Genomic DNA, 22,417 nt, shown 5'->3' with positions numbered 1-22,417 from the left:
TTATTTGTACGTACATCGTTAGTACATTCGTGTAGCTAGCTACCTCTTCAGCTGTACGTAGTTATACTGGAAGGCGCGAGGCGTGCGGCCGCAATGCCTGACGTAACTCCAGTAGCTCCAGTGGCTTGTGGCTTTCGACCAGATTTTCATTGGTGGATACTGCATACGTAATCGTAATACTCGTAAAGGCGAGCGGCTAATTTTGACATTTAAACACGAATGCGTACTAGCATATAATCTTAGGTACAAGGCATCCAGCAGTCCGGCACACAGAAGTCAGAACACAGATAGGTACGGCGAATTACGAATTCGATATACCTACGTAACGGTACTTATGTAAGAGTACATGAGAAGAAAAAACCGAACAAACTCGCCCGACGACTACCGTAAGCGCAAATTAAGACAGCAAACAAGGAGAAAACTACGATTATACTCGTACCTACGCTTACGCATACGAGAAAGAAACGACGACGACGACGACGACGACGACGAATTACTGGTACTCGTACACAATACACATACATTGGTACCTCCACCTATTACCTATATAAGTAGGTATTTTTTTAAAACTGGCGTCGAATTCGGATAGATTCGGATTCGGTATTGGCAGATAAGTTAATACATTGTACAAGCTAATACGCGTAGATAGGCGACGATGCCGATGACGGCCGTCCACACTTTACGTCGCGTACCCGCTCCGATTAACCAACGTTTGTCAAGTACCTATCTACCTATCTACCTAGAAATAATTTTAATCCAGCTCAAAGTGACGAGTGACGACGGCGATAGCAAATATTTCTTCTAGTACATACACACTACACACTACACAGCTGTACGAGTACACCCTATACCTATACCTATACGTTAGGTACTTTTATGTCATATCGCGAATCGCGCATAGAAAAAGACAGATTTACCCAAGTAGTTGAATCGTTTGTATCGGGCGCTTGATAAATTGTACATATAATAAGTAAGTACGCGTACCTCACCCTACATACCTATGTGCCGAGTATAATATGTACTTTTAATTACGAAACTCGCGCTCAATTCTTACTCTCATATTCAACCTTACCTTACCTTACCTTACCTTACCTAACCTACCTACCTATATACGACATATGTACGTAAATACATAGGTATACTTAATAGGTAGATATAATATGTACAAGTATGTCTATGTATAGCTCACTTACATAAGTAGTACTCGTACATTGGCAGAGGTAACTAGTATTCAGTATTGATACTCGTCGATTGGTACATCTACATATAACATGCATAGGTACTAGGTAGGCAGAGGCAAAAGATGAATTGGTGTCCCTAGGTATGCAATATTGCATATTGCATGCTGCATATGCCTATATACGAGTAGATGATGTTACGCGTATGTAATGTATACAGCAGACACTTACACATTCAAACGCGCACGTTCAACGTTGACAAAACAATATGTACACCAAAAAGACAAGAAAAGAAAAGAAAAGAAAAGAAAAAGCACCGCACCGATACCAACACTAAAACCATGTGCGAAAAACAATAAAAGAACAATTTATGTACCTACGTATATCACGAGCATCTAAGTGCTAAATAAAATATGAAAAAAAAGAGAGAGAAAACGTACACACGCACACACACACTGAACTGAAGGAAAACAAAAAGCCAAAAATAAGATACGTATGGGGACAGTATAAGAGAGAAAGAAAGATACCAAAGGTGTGTGTGTGTGTGTGTGTGTGTGTGTGTGTGTACCTACTTGTACGTGTATGGTATTAATGAGAAAGAGCGAGATAGGGAGACAGAGAAGCAAAGAGGAACCGGGAACGAGAAGCGGGTACGCGATTAACTATTAATCTTCTAATCAGTTAGAACGAAACCGATGCTTTGGTACTCGAGTGTTGAACTAACATCGAGTACCTTACCTATACCTATACCTACACCTACCTATATCGCGCTTATTTATTTAATTAGTTTTATAAGTCATTTATTACGTGCCGGTGCTGGGCGCTGGGTGCTGCACTCGTTCGTCAACTATTCTTTCCTACACAGTACACAGTACACAGTACACAGTACACAGTACACACATCATACGAGTAGGTAGAGGTATGGTATAGGTATACCTAAAACCTATAATGTACGACTGTCGACTGTACGTAGACGTATACGGTGCAGCAGCGGCAGAGGTCTGTTATCATAAGTATAGGTACAAGTTGAGAAAATTGAAAAAAAAGCGAAACGAAACGATACGAAAAGAAAAAGACATAAGAGCAATAACGACGACGACCACTATCACTCTGATACCTTATGTACCCTATACATATCATTGTAGGGGCGAAGGAAGAAAGAAAGAGAGAGAGAAAAAAAGACGGAAACTTTGTAGCTTTTTTTACGCTTCTTTCTTTTTCACCGACCATTTAACACATTATAATACTCGTATCCGTGTTATATTTGTCGACACCTTAAAAAGTGGGTAGATGAAGGTAGAGAGGAGACGGAGCGGGTGGGGTGGGGTGGGGAGGGGAGGGGAGGGGGATAGATATAGAGCTGTTGACGTTGGCGACGAAGAAGGAAAAACGGGGAAAAAATGAAAAATAAAGAATAATTCACCGGCTTCGTTATAAGTACGTACCTACCTATCGTACATTTAATTGGTAACATTTTTCGATAATTACGCCGCGCGCGCCGCCTTCCCTGCCCTTCCTGCCTATACGTAGTTTTTCGCTTATACGCTTATTCGATTCGATTAGTCGATCTACGAGTAATATGCTCGCTTGTATCGTGCATACGTGTACTGTATGTACATTGTACAATGTACGCGAACGCGAACGCTTATCGTATTTTATCAAAATCCGTAATCGTAACGTACCTACGTTACGTAGTTTTCAATTAGGTAGTTTAGTTTGGTAGAAGATGCGTGCTTTCTTTTCGTCACTTTCGATGAAAAATAATTGAAAACAAAACAAAACAAAACAAAACAAAAACGCGCAAAACGGTATAGGTATTAGGTACCTAATATAGTCGTTTGGATGCTTTCAAATACGAGTAGCAAAAATCTAACGACACCGAAGCGATTAGCGATTTTTAATTTGATTCTGTATACTACTTGTACGAGCTACTCAGCTACTCGTATTTTGGTTACCTATCGTAAATCGGTTCTCAGTGTTTTCAAAAATTGAAAAAAAAAACACAAAGTAAGGTAGAGTGGGGTAATTGCAAAGCACTATTCGATTAGTGACACTTTGAGAGGGCGCTGTGAGAAGACTATTGCACGGATGAAGCTGAAATTTGTACCACTCGCCGCGCCGCGCCGCGCCGTACGGGTGTCGGCCTGTCGGGTATGAAGGTCGACCAACGACCCACATGCGGATATGCGGATATGCGGATATGCGTATCTTTGTATTGTAGGTAAAGGTATACCTGCCAATACCCTAGACTTGCGAGTTAGACAGCCGCGCCGCGCCGCTCTGTACAAATCTATAGCCACAGTATAGGTACCAAATACTCGTAAATACATATGTAGTACATACCTATACCATATATCATAAGGGGCCAATGTGCAATATTTGAAAAATACAAAAAACAAAACACGCTCGGAGGTCGTAATAAACGTGACGCCGACGCGATAACGATGCGATACGTTACGCGCGAATATTCTATTAAAAATTGAAAAAAGAAAAAAAGAAAAGAAATTGAAAGAGTCGTCGAGCTCGAGCTCGAGCGAATACTCGTATTCTTATTTTAATAAGCTTAATTGCCAATATACCAATTAAACTATGTACCTACTTAATTGTCGGCGGCAGTGCAGCGGAGCGGAGCGGCCACGGGGCTTTCATGTTTCATTAAGCGAAGCGAAGCGCAATTCTTATCGCAGACTCTCAGAGACCACCTAACATTTTTCATCCAAAATTGATACCTATACTCGTATATCGATAGTGGTAGTGTGTACTGCGTACTGCGTACTGCGTAGGTAACGGTGAAGGTACGTAAACGTATCATATACAAGGTATTAAGTAGGGGGTGTTCCTCGAGGGAGTGTTTTAGGTCCTTTACTGTTTCTCATCTACCTCAATGATGTTTTTAAAGTAGATCTTGGTGGTACACTGTATGGATTCGCGGATGACTTGGCTGCAGTTTTTGGTAACTTGGTACTCCACAAATAAACTGATAAATTTGATAAACTCAGCTTTGATCCTCCTAAATGGTTGGTTTTCAGCTCACAAATTAACTCCTAACCGAAAAAAGACACAACTCATGGCCTATTGCCTGCGCCATGTCCCAAGACTACATCATGGTAAATGCTTTCTGCATGAAAAGTTAAATTGTTTGGAAAACTGCAACTGTAGCCCATTGAGTCAAGTTGATTCATTCAAATATCTGGGGGTAGTTTTTGACTCAAAATTAAAATGGGAGGCTCATTCGCAGTAGGTACCTACAAGCCAAGTTACGTTGCCTAAATTTCCTATTGTTCTACCTCTGGGGGTATTTCAGCGACTCCCACTTGAGGAAAATATACTTTGCATTGTACGATTCAGTCCTAAAGTATGGTCTTGTTGCGTGGGGGGGGGGAGCTGCAAAAGTATATATCCAGCCATTAATTACTCTACAGAAATGGGCAATTCGTAATGTGGTTGGCCTCCAGAGGCGTGATACAACAAAAGGAGTGTTTGAAAAATTAGGAATCCTTCGCCTAGAGAAGGCATATGATCTGTATGCTGCGACTTATGTACATAAGAGAAAGGACTCTTTTGGTGGCCTTACCCCATCGCCATTGAAAACAGAGTGCGGTAAGTTGCGAGTTGGACTCGTACCTACACCTACACCTACACCTACTTACACTCGCGAGTCCGCGCGTTAATTACTCAATTGGGGTGGAAAGCAGGAGGGCTGGGAACTCGGAATAGAATTTGACCGCATTTAACAGCGCAATACGTCCGAATCAACATTTTGAAGGTCCGTAGATTGCAACTTTGACGTCATTTTTTCAATTTACTCGTAGGTATTACATAAGTACCTAATCATACGCAGTTTTTAGTCATTTACCCAATACGAGTACGAGTACGAGTACGAGTACGAGTACGAGTAGCCTATTGCAACTTGAAAGACGCGCATCGCGCAGCTCCAAAAACAAAGTGTCCCAGAAGAATATAGGTACCTAATTGCAGGATGTCGAAATGGTAGAGAGATTTTCACTCCGGTGTCCGGTATACCTATGCGAAAAACACAAAGAGAAAATCCGTTCCGGTTTACTCGTATTACTCGCGTCAGCTTTCGGCAAAGGTCAGATTCATTGTTTTGATCAACACTACTTCGAGTGCAGTCTCCAGTGTGCAGCATCCAGCGAGCACATCGAGAGCGAGAGTGCAATATGGGCTTACCGTTACCGATCACTCGCCAGTCCCCGCTATCATACAGGTAGGTATAGGTAGAGGTACCTAGTAGGTAGGTACTCGAACATATACGTTTTTGGGCTAAACGTTTCCAGGTCTGCCAAACTCGGGCCCCAAATCGGAGTACGAGTAAAATTTCAGCCATGTCAATTCGTTCGCGAGATGGTAAATAGGTATGTATTTTTAAATGCGTCGCGTCGCGTCGGTCAAAGGTGAAAATGTGAAAAATTCGCGCCAACTTACACCGATGCACGTATAGGCTTTCAATACCTACGTTTACTATGTACGAGTACGAATATCTGTGCTGGCGTGACACGCGCGTCAAAAGAAATGCCTACCGTGCACGATGAAAGGAAGTGACGACGAGCAGCACAGGTTTGCCTGCCAGAGTCATCACTCATCATGTTATCACCAAAATTGGGTAAACATCGCACTCGTGCATGTATGTACGACGTACGTGTACTCGTACCTCGTACGCAACGCTCGTGAGAGGTGAAGACCGATACCCGACCATGTACAAATGGCGGTACAATCGCGCTGATGGAGCGACGACGACGACGACAGCTAAGAAGCCGTCTGCTTTTGTACAGGCGGCGGCGGCGGCGGCGGCGGCGGCGGTGGTGTGAGAAACGACGATGAAAAAGAAAAAGGCCAAGACGAAGACGACGGCGTCGTCGACGTCGAAGACAGGATAGCGGCGGTGAAGCAGATGAAGAAGAAGAAGAAGAAGAAGAAGACGACGACGACGACGACGAAAGTGAAATAGCCTGTACGGTCCCTTCCACAGGTGGTCATGTGTTTTGCTACGTCATCGCAGATAACACATACTGTACCCCATACCCCATATACTCGTAGTTACGGTGTACGAGTATAATGTAGGTACGAGTAGGTACGTCTAAACCTAATGCAGCATTCGCACTCGCACGCTTTGCTTTTCCACACCGACTCGCTAACCCTAACCCTAAACCCAAGCCCAAGCCCATGCCAACTCGACATATAGACATAGACATAGACATAGACAGACTGTGTTCTGCTCTATTCTGTTCCTTTTAACCAACAACCAAAACATCCACCGCATCGCACCGTCGTCGTCGTCGCTTATCCGCTCACACTCGCTCTCGATAAGCTTTAACGTCGTTTATACGTACATACTCGTATGTACATTTAGGTATACTTACAATCGCGTTGCCACCCCTCACCGCCACCGCCATGCGCCATCCACTCTTCTCTTTCACCCCTCAATTTGCTCCATTTGGCCCGTGCCCGTGCCCGTGCCCGTGCCCGTGCCGGTGTAGCTTTCGCGGAAACCACTCGCTCGAGTACAGGTGTACACTGTACACTGTACAGTGTACAACAAGTGCGCCTTGGTAAGTTGGTAGGTATGCGCGATTAACCGATTATACTAATAGACCTACTCGTAATCAACATTCGTCGTGAACTGTAGGCGGTCAAAAGTGGTAGCAAATTTCCAACTCGAATCACGCAACTTTTGAAGTGCCGAGGGGGCGCGGGGCGGGGAGAAGGGGCCAACAACCCAAAAGTGGCAAAAGATCGCTTTGTTTTCAAAATTAGGTACGTCGTTTTAAGCACCTCTGGTTCAGTTACTCGTTCGGCTAGCAGACTCAAAATTTTTCTACGAAGCCTGTCCCACTCGAAGTAGAACTCCTCGCTAATTTTCATTAAAATCCCGGTGTCCCGGATGCGCCCTCCCAATTTCACTCCAACGTACGTAGGTAGTACCTATATTTATTTATATTATCTAGTTCTGTACTCTGTAGTTAGCTCTGCATAGCCTATGCTAAACCGTGGCGAGACCAAACTCTTCAAAAAAAAAAAAAAAGTCGATCGTTTTTACAGTCAACTTTTTTCAAAGAGTATCCGATGTGATGAAATTGTTTTCAAAACGATGGTTTTTTTCAAAAGTTGGAAGTTGTCAGTGTCCATCCTCGATTGCGCTAGTACATACATTTTATAGGTCGGCTAAATTCAGCGCATACTTACGCGTAGAAAAATTAAAAAGGTTCAGATAGTGGCGTTCATAGAAGGCGGATGAGGAGGAGGGAGGAGGAGGAGGAGGAGGAGAGAGAAGCTACACTCGATCATTGCTGACGTGTTGATACTTATGTCAATTTGTCAACCACGCGGCCAAGTTTATTTGGCCAATATGGTGATACGTATGTGTAAGATCGCTTAAGGGATGATCGAATGTTGAGTGGAAGCGAGCGAGCGAGAGAGAGAGAAAGGCGGTCGCGAAAAAGCGGAAGACCGTATGGTACTCTGTACTCACCGTTTGCGAACGGTGCAAACTGCCACAGCTAATAGGTGGTAGAGGTAGAGGTAGATAGAGATACTCGTACGTAGGTACTTGAAGATTGCGGCGAGAAGTAGGCTTTACTCGTTGGTACCGGTATCGGTGTTGGTGTCGGTGTCGGTATCAGTGGCGTGACCAAATTCGATTCCGATGGCGTTTCTATAAATGTGAGCGAAAATGTGACCACCAGTACCGGTGCCAGTGCCAGTGCCAATGCCAATGCCAATGCGGCCTTCGCAGTTGCAGTTGCAGTTGCGGTTCGAGCTAAACGTCCATCTCTGTTCGAGATACGCGCAAATATCGCGTAAATGTACGTCCACGTCGGAGTTTGCGAGTAATCGCTTCACCATCGCGTCCGGTGGCGGCGGGTTGGCGGCGGCGTCGCTGCTTCGCCTGTTGCCCGCTTTGCTGGTTGCACAGCCGATCGCGAATTCGTATCCGTTGTTGTACGAGTACGAGTACGAGTACGAGTACGAGGTCAACGGTTGACTTGGGCAGCGCCCGGTGATGGCGAGTAGAGCTGTGTCGTATTTCTCCGACGAGAGTCAGATCGACAACGCGACGGCACGAAAAATAAAATCGCGTTACATTCGAATATTAACACGTGCGACGGACCAGCACGTGGACACTTTCATCATCGTCACCTCTGCCGCCGCCGCCACCGCCACCGCCGCCTCCCGTATGTGTTTGGACATTCGTCAAACTATCAACCAGTTATAGAAGAAGCGGAAGGCAGAGGCAGGTGCAGGTGCAGGTACCACGCGTACGAAAGGCTATCTTCGTCGCGACGCGACGCGAACAATTCGCAAATTGGCGTTGACAAAAATGAAAAGCACGTAGAAAACTCGGCGTAAGGTTTCGGCGGACGCGAACTACACACTAGCCAACCAACTGACTATAACTTTGATTAGGTACCTACGACGAGTATTTTCACATTTGCGACTCGCGAAAAAACGGACGTACGAATTAGCGATACCGACGACGACGACGACGACGACGGCGCGAACGCCTAGGCGTAAGCAGATAGCGGATAGCAGATGCGGAAATGGAAATGTGCCGACGACGTCGGTTCACCTCTGCTCTGACGAGTGATTTTCGACCTGACACCCGGCTGCTTGCGAAACGTTGACTCTCGAATCGCAGCCGCAATAATAACGCGTAATCGCGATCGCGATCGCAATCGTAACAACAATAATGACCGAGTGAGCGAGCGAGCGAGCGAACGAATGAGTGCTATCGTAATATGTATGTATATGTGTGTAAAGCGACGGCAACAGAAAAGATATCGCGGCGCGGCGACGAGGATGGCGAAGAAAGCGAAATTGCATATTCCTTCGTTTTAATGAGAAACGAAGAGAGGCCTCCCTCTTATAAATTCGCGCTAACGCACAACCACCACCACCACCACCATCGCTACAGCTACCCCTGTTTCGTCTATCTCTGCTTTTTTACCCCCCGTACACGCACTCGCACTCGCACACGCACACGCACACACACACCTTCCATCGAATACGCACCGACACGCCGCCGTTTTTGTGTTTTTTTTCCTCAGCTCGCTCACTCGCTCCTTTTTTCCCCGTCCATCGACGACGTCGCGACGACGACAGGCGGGCAACGTGGACAGACGTACGTACGGACGGAAGGAAGGACGGAAGGAAGGAAGGAAGGAAGGACGGAAGAAAGGTAGTACCTACTACTACCACTACTACATCGAAAGACGGAACGAAGAGCGCAGGGCTAAGCAGATTCGCGAGAGACGTTTAACGGGGAATACGAGTATAAAAGTACGAGTATACAGAGAGAATATGAAGAGAAAAAAAAATCATTAAAATCGTACTCGTCGTCTCACTCTTTTTCACGTTCCACCGTTCCGCCATTCCGCCACCCTACCAATACGTCGTTGTAGGTTGTACGTATAGAGGTATAGGTATACGTATACTTTTCGAGCCGATGCGATACAACACGTCGCGTCGCTTGCCTCTTCTCCTCCTCCTCCTCCTCCTCCTCCTCCTCCTCCTCCTCCTCCTCCTCCTCCTCCTACTCCTCGTCGTCGTCGTCTTCATCATCATCTTCATCATCATCATCATCACGAGCACTACCCTCCAATTCCAATTCAAGCGCCGCTGGTTCTCCAAGTAACCTCACACAAGTCACACACTGTCCGTCATGCCCATGCCCATGCCCATGCCCATATACCCTTTTACCAGTCGGTTACTTATACTATGGGTAGCAGTCACTGCCAAATTACTCGCAACAAGTATACATAGGTACCTAGCTAGTAGCTACCTTGTACCTACTTAGTGCCAATACACTACATGTACTCGTACGCAGCGCGCTAGGTCTACGTAGTGTCGTGCTTGATACTCGTACACGTACACGTACACGTACACGTACACCATCTCGAATATTATGTAGTAGGCAATAGGCATATGTATGTACTCGTATTTTGTACCTAGCTATCTACCAAAACTATTTTGGCTATTTATACAGTCGTAATTGCAATACGCATAATACACATATGTACATAGCTACAGAGGTACTCGTATAGTACAATACGAGTAGTACATACACAGATGACAGCGACAATGGAGTTGGGGTTGGCGCGGCGCGGTGCGGTGCACTCCCACACCCCTATCGCGAGGCTTCCTTTTCGCTTTCGCTGCGGAAAGTAACGAGCGATGAGCGACGAGCAAAGGCAAGGCGCGCATGAGCTACTAAAAAATTTAATTCGTTTTAACGCGCTACTGTAAATAGTATAAAACGCCGAGTATTGTTATTTTACTTTCAGATATATAGGCGCGTCTTTTTCTTTCTTTCCTTCTTTCTTTCTTTCTTTCTCTTTCTAGCTCTCTTTCTGCTGGCGCTGGCGCTGGCGGCGCGACGCGACGGCCGCTCTCCACTCTCGCCGATCCGCCATCAAACTCATTCTGCCACCCTAATTCATCTCATCTCTCTCTCTCCAATTTCAACTTTGGCTACCGCTCCTATCCAGTACGAGTATACGAGTATACGAGTACCTATTGCCATCGTACCCCCGTACCCATTACCATTACCATTACCATCACCATTACTACCCTTCAGCGCGCCGCGCCGCGCCGTTTCCTTTTCCTTTTCCCTTTCTTCGTTCCGTTCTCTTTTTTTTTTCCTATTTCTTTTCTTCTTCATAATTTTTCCTCTTTTTCCGACGCTAACGAAAGCGTGTACCGGGAAAAATACGCGAATTTCAACCCTATCAGCGTCACCTCGGTCGCTCTCGCTGTAGCTCGCGTTGATACTCTTTGTGTGTATTACCTCGTCGTCGTCGTCGTCGTCGTCGTCGTCGTCGTCGTCGTAATAAAAGTGTGTATGTAGATGTATGTACTAGGTACAGGAGAGATGGGCGAGCCACAGTGCGACGGAAGAGACGCGATGAGACGAGACGAGACGAGACGCAAAGCGCCTATTCTACTATACTAGGTACCTATTACTTTTAAGCCTATGCTTTTTCTTTTTATCGCGTATTTCTCTACTTGTACCGACTCTCACACTCACTCTCACTCTCACTCTCGCTCTCGCGCTTTCCCCTTCGTTCGTTTTTACATTTTCCCATTTTTCGTCGCTATACGAGTACGAGTACGAGTATACCTAGTCGTATTCCGTTTGCGCTGGGTACTCGACTACCCTACCCTATCCTATCCTATACCCCCGTACACCGTACCATCGACAGTTATACAATATACAACCACTACTATTATCAATAGCGCCTCATTTCCATTACTACCCCCGTCGCGCCATCATTACCGTTACCGCTACCGTCACCGCCACCGCCACTCTTATTCGTCTCTTTCTTTTTCTTTTTCTTTTTCTTCTTCTTCATCTTCTGCTTCTGCTTCCTTCTCCTCTTCATCATCACAATCATCAGCATCATCATCATCGTCGTCGTCGTAGTCGTCGTAGTCGTTGCTTTTATATTTAGAAGAGAAAAAGTAATTTATGTACATCTGATCAATACTTAGGGAATTAGGAGGCTGTTTCGTTTTCGCGAGCGCGACCTCTCTTTTCATTTGGTTTTTCTCGTACCCTCAGCCCCTCAGCCCCTCAGCCCCTGAGCCTTTCAGCCCCCCGGCCCCTCGGCCGCATCGTTACATCTTTTCACGCAACGTGACACCGCCGCGCCGCCATTCCTTCTTCGCGTCGCCGTTTTCCCTTTTCTAAAATTTTCTATTCTCGCTTCATTTGTATCAATCTTCGTCGTTGTTTCATTTCTTCTCTCCCCCTTTCCCTATACCTTTTGCGCTCGTCGTCGTCGTCGTCGTCGTCGTCGCCGCCGCCGCCACTGCCACTCGCTGTACTCGTCAAACTCGCGCTTAGGCCTACTATATTATCATTATTTTTCTCCGCATTTCTATCGTTCTCATTTTGCAGGTTTGCCGTTTTTCATCCTACCTACGCTACGTAGGTAGGTAGGTAGGTAGGTACTCGTATTCCTCTTCCGATTGGCGATGGCGTATTCGTTTCGGTAGCTACTTTACCTATACATTTTTCATTTTCACTTTTAGTTTTTCACTCGTCACTGGTGGCGATGGCGTCTTAGTTGATGGAAACGTGACAAATAGGCAATAGACATTGGCTACCTGTACCTACTACCACCTAGTCGTACTCGTAGTAGGTATACGAGTAGGTATTTGTAATTAGGTACGCATAAGTCTGATTCCTCTGCGTATACTCGTAGGTACCTATGTAGTTAATCATCAATCGCAGCGCAGTTGGTGGCTTCGTTCTCAAAGTCTCCTACGGCAATGGCAATGGCAATGGCAATGGCAATGCCACTGACCACCATCGACGGAGATTAGCTTTCTAAAATCGGCGCCGGAAAATTTTTTCACGCTACCGCGAGCATACGTAGGTAGAGGTACCTACTACCTACTGCGTATGTTTTGCAATTGTGATAAACTACGTACCTAATTGCGAATTAACGTAAGGTCGAGGTCGTAAGCGCAAGCAAACGCCTCGTTCGGAAAATGAATCCGCATCAGCCGGATAAATTGGCTGCGTGAAAACAGCGGTCGCCATAACCAGTTCGAATTTCATCGTTTTGCAGTTCGTCCCAGCACCTGCACCCGCAGTTCGGATCGGTTTTGCGAGAATCGACGATGCAAATTCAAATTCAGGCTCTGGCTGCGGCTCATCGATGCAGATTGCAGATACTCGTACGTAACCTTATTCTGAAAATCAACTCGCCGTTATACCTAAAGATAGGTACGAGTAAACGATATACGAGTTGCGAGTAGTAGATTTCATCGTCTTCGGAGTTCGGACTTGGATGAATATCAGTATTTTGCCCGCAGGCTGTGCGCGTATGCGTATGCGTATGCGTATAAGTTGTAAAGGAGACGATCTAGGACGATGGCGATAGCGATGGCGATTGCGATGGGTGTTGAACAGCATCGGCCAACTTTGGACGGCCATGGCCACTGGCTCTAATTAGAGAGTTGGTCCGAGTGCTCATCGGGCAGGAAGCAGGTACCCTGTGTTGCAGCTACGGCTGCGGCTACGGCTGCGGCTGTGGCTGTGGCGAATAGGTACGACGCGACGTACGAGTAAAAATGGAAATCTCCTTGTACCCGCGTATGTGTACAAATAGTTATATTTTGTAGTCGAAGCTCGGCACATTCGCGTTTTTGGGCGCGGCTAAGCGGCTTCACATCAACGTTGTCATTATCAAGCTTTTGAGGCCTGGCTCTGACACTGACACTGACACTGACACTATGGTTGCAGCTGCGACGCGACGACGGTCGCGCGACTTTGTCAGTCTTGTACACACACACACACACACACACACACACTTTTCCTCCGACAAAGTATACATAGGTGCATATACGATATACAGAGATGTTTATTGTTTATTATGCTATGTTGTACCTAGACCTACCTACCTACGAGTACGTATGTCGCTGTCGTCGTGCGAGTGCCTATCAACTACGAGTAGGTATATTATGCCTACATATACTGATACTCGTATTAACACGTTTTCTCTCTTTTCCCGCTTCTCCTCTCTCTCACTCGCGTACGAATTATTCTTTTTTTTTTAGGTAGGTACGAGTAGTTTTTTGCTTCTGCTTTTTCTTTTTCTTTTTCGAATATAATTTCACTTGGCCCGCCTCACAAACGCCTCGCCGCCGCCGCCTTCCTCCTCCTATTTATAATCCTTCCGCTTGCCTCTTGCGGAATACGCCTCACGTTCGTCTCCTTTATTATTTTCATCGTCGTCGTTGTCGTTGTCGACGAATTGTATTTGCAAAAAGTTGCTTCGTTTCCATAAGCAGCGAAATACGGTGCTTTATTACCACTACCACCCCTACCTTCCAGCATCAGTAGTGGCGGCGGCGGCGGCGGCGGCGGCGGCAGCAACAACAACCCCTAACCCAACTCACCGCTACCATTACCAAAAACAGCAACAACGACGACGACGACGCTACCACTAATACGTTAGTAGATCTAGATACGCGCGTATACCTACAATCTTTTCTGGCATATTCGATTTCATTCGCCTTTATGGGGGGGGGGAGCATTTTTCGAAAGCCTACCATTTCGCACGGCTTTAATTTTTACCGCCGTTTTTCGTAATCAATATTGTACGCGTACGGTCGCGGTACGGAGCAACGGCGCGGCGGCGCCCGCGCCCCATTTCAATTTTTTGCTATTTTCACTTCTACCTCCACTTCCACTTCCACTATCACTGCCGCTTCTGTGCGTCGCGTCGCGTCGCGTCGTAGTTTTAGCATTATGATAGATAGGTACCTAGGTAGTTATAGGTTAGGTGGGCAGCAGGTACACTAACACTTTAGCTGGTGGCTGCAGCATTGGAAGCTGCTGGAACGCTGGATATTCGCACATCTCCAAAGTGGAGGAAATATTTGTTTGGTGCGTCACCGTGTCGATTTCTGTAGAGTTTTTTTAGAATTTCTGAATTTCGTTCAAAATGTTAGGCATCGATAAGCGATTCGCCGATTCTTAGTCGACAATTCCTAATATGAATAGGTACGATGCGATTTGTGGATTTGATGGAAAAAACACTCGTATAGTTTGAAATGGAAATGAAAATAAACCAATAAACAGAAAAGTGAGAAAACAAAAGAAAACGATCGCATCAACAAACCAGACTTCTTGGCTACGGCTACGGCTACGGCTACGGCTACGGCTATGTACGAATATATGTATTTACGTACCTTACCTATACTACTACCTGTACCTACCTATATTATTAATGTACACAAACACTTACGAAACAACCTTTTGAACTCGCACTCTTTGTCACTCGCAACATACCGTATACCGTACGAGCTATTTGTACATATTTGTATTTGTACTTATACGTAGTTGTGGCACATTCGTGGAATCTCTGTAGACATTTTTAAAAATCGTTTCCAGTAATTTATCTAATCGTTCTTCAACGTGTAGCCGCGTAGGGCGCTTATTTGACACCCTTCTCGATCGTCGTTTCGGGCGGTCACCGAACACCGCACACCCCCACACCGCGAAATTCCACGAGAGTCAAAGTTACGTTCATTTTTCACCCCTCCGCGATGATTTGAAATTGTTTTCGAAATCGAATCGGCTCATCTTGCACTAGTAGATACACCGGACGAGGACGATCGACCACGACGACGATGTCATTGTCTTATCAAAAAAAAAAAAAAAAAAAAAAAAAACTTGGCACGAGCGTACGAGCAAATGCTGAAGCCTGCACATATGCGCGCATTTGCGCCACGCCAAACGTGAGAAATTCTCTCCAACAGGAAAAGCATATCGCGACACCTCTAAATATTCGTCTCATAACGCTGATGAATACCTATTACCTAAGGTTGCTGAATTTTGGTCCTAAAAGCGAGGAATGGGATTTGTTCGAAATCAAAAATATGCGTAGGACCTTTTTTGAAGCTTTCGCCTTTCTCTAGCAAAGTTTCAAGCCAATTCCAGCATCCCTTTTACTTGAACCGGCCATCATTTTTTAGGTGTTTTAATTTTTTGCTTTACGCGCGCCGCGCTGCAAGCGGAACGAACATGCGTGAATTTTTCCAACACCTGTACGGCTACCTCGCTTTAAAATTTGATTTTTTCACTTTTTCCGCGATTTACTTAAAAATTGGCGATAGTGTGAACCACCTGAAACGGTCGCGATAGAGCCGGCCAGAACGATTTGAAATTGTATAGTAGAAAATTACTTGGAATATCGTCGCGTGCGTCGCTCGGGGGGGGGGCTGCAGATTACCTGCGTAGGTGTAGGTGTAGGTGTAGGTGTAGGTGTAGGTGTAGGTATCGCGAAATTGTTTTAAGATCGCCCTCGTAACGGGTTTTTTGATTTTTCCAAAATTCGCAAAAAATGTATCGTAGGTAGGTAATGATAAATTCAACTTGGGCGCGAGAAATTTTGGATATGCTCGCGATAATTACTACGTAGTTAGTATCGTTCAAAATGGTTCCATTCTCTTTTATGTACTCGTACTCGTAGTCGTGCCTATTACATCTTATGGCCGCATTGGCGCATTGGCGCAATACCACTACGTGCTGGGCGTGCGTGCGGTACCTGTAAGTATTGGCCTCTGCCGTGACCGGCCAGCCAGCCAACCAACCGCAACGCAACCTGTTTCCACTGTCTTACTCGTAGGTAGTGTTTGTGTTTCGTCTACGCGCATTGGTTAGGTACATACGAGTATGTACGAGTATATGTGTACTGTGTGTGTGTAGGTACAGGTACCATACCGTTTAAGATTCGCTCAAAATGGCTACCAGCGAACCTCCTTCCTCGCGCAATTTCCCAATTTCCCAATTTCGCCATCGCAGTTGGGCAACAATTTTAATCTAAATACAACTAGGTATAATAATAGGTAAACGCCTAAGCGGTCGTCCAGACTCGAAAGAAACTCCTTAAAAAAAAAAACAAAAAAAAAATCAAACTTGCAGAAAAATTATGTACCTATTAAATTTAACTCTCGAATCCCTTTCTATTTGTACGGCTTTGTACGGCGGCCCTAATTTCGTTAGATGTAGGTATTTACGTCTATTGTCTACTACGAGTACCTATACTTTTCAAAGTTATTTCTACCTGCAAATTCTCGCCATTTTTTTGTGAGACGTGACTCGTATTATTTTTACTCGTAATAGAGAGAGAAGATAGCTCAAATTTGTTCGGGTCAGATACTCGTACGAGTATTTTCGGCAGGCGCCAGGCACTTATAATTCGCGTTGGTATTTTCCATAGGTATGTAGGCACGCGTAAATTCATATGTACCTATACTCGTAAGTTACTTTTGTCTTATTTTTTCAACGCCTAACGGAGAAAATGTCCGCTTTCGCCATATTCGCATTCGCATAACTCGTCTGGCCGCATTCGCATTATATGTATGTATACTACTCGTACATAGGTATATATCAGTGTTGTCATAACGATATTCATAACGTAACGAAAAAACGAAAAAACGGAAAAAACCGGAATTTTTTCCGTTATAATAACGTAACGATAAACGAAAACGAAATTTGTTGCAGAAGAAACCGTAACGAAATTATAACGTTACAAAAAATATTAATGCTATAACAAAACGGAAAACGAAAAAAATTCCGTTATTTTTTCGTTTTTTTTTTTTCCGTTTTTTTTCACTTTTTTCTTCAATTTTTTGGGAAAAATGATTGAAAAAATAAATGATTGATCAATAAAAAAATTGAAAAAGTTAACTTTTTCATTTTTCAAACTATTTGAAAATTGAAAAATACTGTACTTGAAATGCTGAAAATGAAATTGATGTAAAAATTTATGAGCAGAAAAATACACATGTATCGAAAAATCAAGGTGTCTGACAGGTCCTATACTGGCCCCATTAGTCCTACTGAACTCCTACTTTTTTTTCAATAGGTAAGACTTTTTTTCAAATTTTAAATTTTTCCCCCTTTTAACGGAATTTTGAACAAACTTTGTAGAAAAGGGCTCATTTTTGACTTTTTTAGATTTTGAATCACACATAAATGAGACAATGAGAGCTTTTGCCATCGCTTCGCTCCCGCTATTTAGGTACACTTTAGGTATACTGACCAACCTTGTACTTTTTTCAGTTTTTTTCAGAGAAACCCCCCCATTTGGGCATTTTTGTGCTATAACGAAAAACGAAACGAAATAACGAAATAACGGAAAAGCAAAATGATGTAATAACGTTAAACGAAAAACATAACGTAACGGAATTATCTGTGCAACGAAATAACGGAAAAATAACGTAACAAAAAATTTCACAAATCTGAAACGAAACGATATAACGTAACGAAAAAAAAATTTTGTTATGACAACACTGGTATATATACTCCGAATATACGATTACAAAATTCGAATCCCATTAGAACCATTATCCCCGACTTGGGCCTGGGTAGGCCCCCCTCGCTTCTATAACTCGTATCGAAGCTAAAAATTAGCGGGGCCCGCCCGTCTCGGGGATTATTTTAAGACCTTTTTGGAGCTACGCGTATAACCAGGATAATGCTAAGTAACGAGATTTCCCCCTAATTTTCTTACACCCCTCCTCCACCCCCCCCCCCCCCCCCCAAACAGCCGGACAGAGTTTGTCGAAAAATTTAATTCTATATTCTCGCGTTTTTCCGAATTCGACATTTTTCAAATTCGATCTTCGGTTTTTTGAAATCGCAACTGCGCAGGCAGAAAAGAACCAAATTGGCCCGAGCGAAGCGACTAGCGAAGGCCGAGGGCAAAAGATTTGAAAAATTCGTAGTTGGAAAACTAGAACATCAAATTTTAGTGTAAGAATTCAGTTTCGCTAATCTCAACTTTTAATTTCAACTTTTTTTTTTTTCATTGAAAAACTCCCAAGCGAGTGAGTAGCCTAAGTAAATGTTTTTGGTACATACTCAAAATTTACGGAAGCTATACGTATACGCGTTAAAATAATCCCCGCGTTTCCCAACTTTCTTCGTGCACGTAAGAATAAGGTCGCCTAATGGCTATATAATGTCCATTGTCCGTGTTACGAGTAAATCCGTAGGTACCCTAATTTGTTCGAAATACTCGTACATCTACGAGTATGTACCAGGTACCTCTACCTACTGACTTTTGAATGAAGCTCGTCACCTAATAGGTAGGTAGATACCATAGATCTACATAATCACGCGTAATTATAGGCCTACCTGGACCTACTCGTGTACTCGTAGGTAGGTATAGGTGAAAATACAGAAACGATAAAAACTGCGAAAAACTTGACTACGAGTATACGAGTAGGTAAGTACATTATGTACCTACTCGTATATGTATAGCTATAAAGGTAGGCTAAGGCTAAAGCTAAGGCTAAGCTATTTATTCTCTATAAGCGATATCGAGCATTACTTACCAATTGAAGGGGGCGGTGGCATGCGGAAATGCGCCATCATGTTCGAAATGTGAAAACGTCTGTCCGATGGCGAGTGATCTGTTGGTCAATGGTAAAAAGAGGCAACGACACCAACTAAATATACTCGTGCGACCGAAGCTTTTCGTTGGGCAGTGTAAGTATGCGAACAGCGAACTTACTTACGATATCGAATTAGAACGAAAAAAAAAAAATTGAAAAAATAAAATAAAATAAACGTAGTAGTTACTCGTGTTAGGAATATCGAACGGAAGGAGCGATCGAAATGCGGTTATTTTAATAACGTACACTCGTGAAAAAAAAGTTGAGTAGAAAAATGAGTAAAAAATGAAAAATAAAACATCGAAGAAATAAAACGAATCGAATCGAATCGAATCGAATCGAATGCAAATCAAAATCACGTGAAAACTCGGAAATGAAAAGTTAGACTGGAGGATAAAGTTGAAAGTGATCGGCGTGCGAGTAGTTGATAGAGACGACTAGGATAGTCGGCGAAGGCGAACTGATCATCTTACATTAACGATTACCGATCAAATGACACAACCAAAGCCAAACTGTCGTTTAATCAGCGGCACCGGGCACCAAGCACCGAGAGCGGAGAGGTTGTCGCTAATTCAAACTTTTTACTCTTTACTCATTATTATTACGAGTATTTCTTCTTCTTCTTCTTCTGCTTCTTCTACTTCTTCTTCTACTCGCGTTGCTCATTTTTCTGGAAAGAAGAAAGGGGAGATTTATAGGTAGTCGCGTATTACGCCGCGCCGCGCCGCGCCGCGCCGCGCCGCGCCGCGCCGCTTGCTCGCGAACCGGTCCACCGCTTTACGAGTATACTCGTATACGAGTACTCCTATCTACTCGTACGCCAGTATGTCGATTTATGCAATCTTACGTTAATCTCACTCGTAATCCAAATCACTTGTTCTCTGGTTCTCTGGTTCTGTCGCTGATGCTGCAGTCGCGATCTCGATCGCAGCATCGGTAGTGGGGGTGAAGGTGGCGACACTAACACCGCCTAATTAGTATTTTTTTTTTTTAATTTTTTTTTTTTACTGTCTCTTTATCTACGTCTGTTTTTCTTTAGCGAGTAATTAAGCATATGTATACTTGTAGATAAGTACGTGAACGTGTGCGTGTGCGTGTGTCTGTGTAGGCGATCGCTGATCACAATAGGTATAGGTAGTAGGTACCTAACTACTTCTATGAATCATATGACGTGACGTAGGTACCTCTACCTACTTGGCAACTTACACTGACTACCTGACTAGTTTGCCTTACATCTATAACGTAATAAACGTACACGTAGGTAGTTGGAGGTATACGAGTAGGTACCCAAAAACAACGAGTAGGTACACACTACACTAAGTCGTAAATTCGTAATACGCGAGCCAGTCTACCACTCCACTACCTACCGCGGCTACCGGCTACCGGCTACCGGCTACCGCTAGTTTTCCGATTTTTATTTTTTCACGCAAAAAACGAACAGTCAGTCACCATAGCCCATAGGTATGTGATTACTGATTTCACTCGTAGGTACGCCCTACGCCGAGTTGGTAGTATATAGGTACTCGTAATCGTCGACCAAATATATGTACGAGTAATAGCGCCGCTTTCGCTGAAAGCTGATAATTGTTGCGCTGGTACTCGAATTGGTATAGGCCTACCTAATTTGCTACGTCTACTTAATAGTTAATAAATTGAAGCGGTGTTTTCTTTGTAACGCCATCAGTGCCATCACTGCAAAACGGCTGGACGGAAAATTGTGAAAAAATACTCGAATGTCCAGCGTGATGCGCGCATCTCTCTAAATTTGAAGCGGTGAAATTTCACTGTTTCAAATTTAGAGAGATGGTTCCGTACTGAAATTTCTTTCACGATTAGAGCCCTTAAAAAGCTGTAATCGAGCTTCAAAGTTTTGACGACGTCACCAAGATTTTTGAGCTTTCATTTCGCAGTCGAATATTTCCTATTTGTTAAGCATTTTACAAAATCATCGAAGCTTCAATTTTTACGAGTAACATAGAGAATAGGAGATCGAAGGTGGATCTATTCCTGAAGAGACTCGAAAAATGTGGCTCAACACTCATTGGCCAATCATTTTTCACTCAGCCGATTTGCAATTTTTACTCCTCGCGTAAAAATCAGTTTAAAAACGGGAAATTTGATAAGTAAGTATATCCAAAATGGTTAGATTTTTTTTTTTTGATTGTCAACTTAAAATTTTTACACCTCGCATAAAATCAGTTTAAATACGAGTATATGTACGGTACGAGAAATTTGATAAATATGTCCAGAATGGTTTCATTTTTTTGAATGTTCAGTGTAACATCAGTTTAAATCCGGGGAATTTCAAATCAAAAATTGCCAAGTTGCCTGCGAATCGAATTCAATTTTCACGATTCAGAGTCTGATTCGCACTGAGAAAAATAAGTAGTACATACAAAGCACCACGGATTGTAGCAATTTACCTTCATTTGTGACACTATAGTCAAACTTGCTATAAGTGTAGCGATTGAAAGTACTATACTTGTAGTAAAAAATGATATACTTATAGTAAATAATACTATAAATGATTTGGGAGTACTACATGTATAGTTCTTTTAACTATGATGCCAAAAATGAAGGTGATTTACTACAACTATAGCACTTTATACAACGTAAATTTTTCTCCGTGCGGAATCGGCGATTCAAACTTGATTCGCGATTCATTTCCGGGGTTCCAATCGCCCACTTTCTAATTCTGACCATTATAGACTCGGGTTGGGATGTAGATGGTTCACTGGACTTTGGATTTTCAAAAATTCCATACAATCGAGATACGTCCAGCAGAGAGGGGCCTTCGGGTGAAATCGTAAATTTTACGTTGTAGCCAAAAAAAAAAAAAGAAAAAATGTCAAAAATTATCAATTTTTCCAAGTTACTTCGAAACGTTTGTATTCGATTCTATTTCCCGCTCAAAGGGCGGGTAATTTTGCTCGTATTACATAAAATGTTGCGAAGGGAAAAGTCCGCATAGCCAATTAAATGGATAGCCGCGATGGTAATCGTTACAGCTGCAACCATTCGACAGCATTCAGCATTACCCGTATTTTCAGTAAGTACGCAGGGTCGACATCGACAGCGATTTGCAAGCGATCTTTGCGCTCAACGACCGCAACGACCTCCAATAATTGAAGCGTACGTTTCCAAACTGCACCGAGTCCAAAAAAATATTAATAAGAAATTTATGGTAGGTACTTACGAGTAGTACAGTTTGGAAACGTAGAAATGGCCCAAATTGGCTGATTTTTCGATACTCGTATGTTGTAGTTGTAGCCAAGACCCTTACCCTTAGGCACAACGTATCA

At 43.7% G+C, this 22,417-nt stretch overlaps 1 protein-coding gene across 14 annotated transcripts in view; it reads right to left on the bottom strand.

Moving 5' to 3' along the window:
- LOC135833799 (broad-complex core protein-like) overlaps positions 1–19,805 on the bottom strand; it is a 47,829-nt gene extending 28,024 nt beyond the window's left edge. For 2 of the 14 annotated variants that reach the window (XM_065347558.1, XM_065347559.1), the window contains exon 1: positions 19,056–19,804. In XM_065347558.1, coding sequence (XP_065203630.1) covers positions 19,056–19,095 — 40 coding nt within the window. In that variant the 5' untranslated portion in view covers positions 19,096–19,804. Of the gene's footprint in view, positions 1–14; positions 1,152–1,193; positions 2,032–7,668; positions 9,200–19,055 lie in introns of those variants that run through there. The other 12 variants (XM_065347563.1, XM_065347568.1, XM_065347562.1 and 9 more) reach the window with 9 other exon arrangements.
- Positions 19,806–22,417: the final 2,612 nt, after the last annotated feature.

This window comes from Planococcus citri, chromosome 2 (assembly GCF_950023065.1).
Source record: "Planococcus citri chromosome 2, ihPlaCitr1.1, whole genome shotgun sequence".
NCBI lineage: Eukaryota > Metazoa > Arthropoda > Insecta > Hemiptera > Pseudococcidae > Planococcus > Planococcus citri.
The sequence above is the reverse complement of the archived record's forward strand: the minus strand, read 5'-3'. Positions and strand labels throughout refer to the sequence as shown.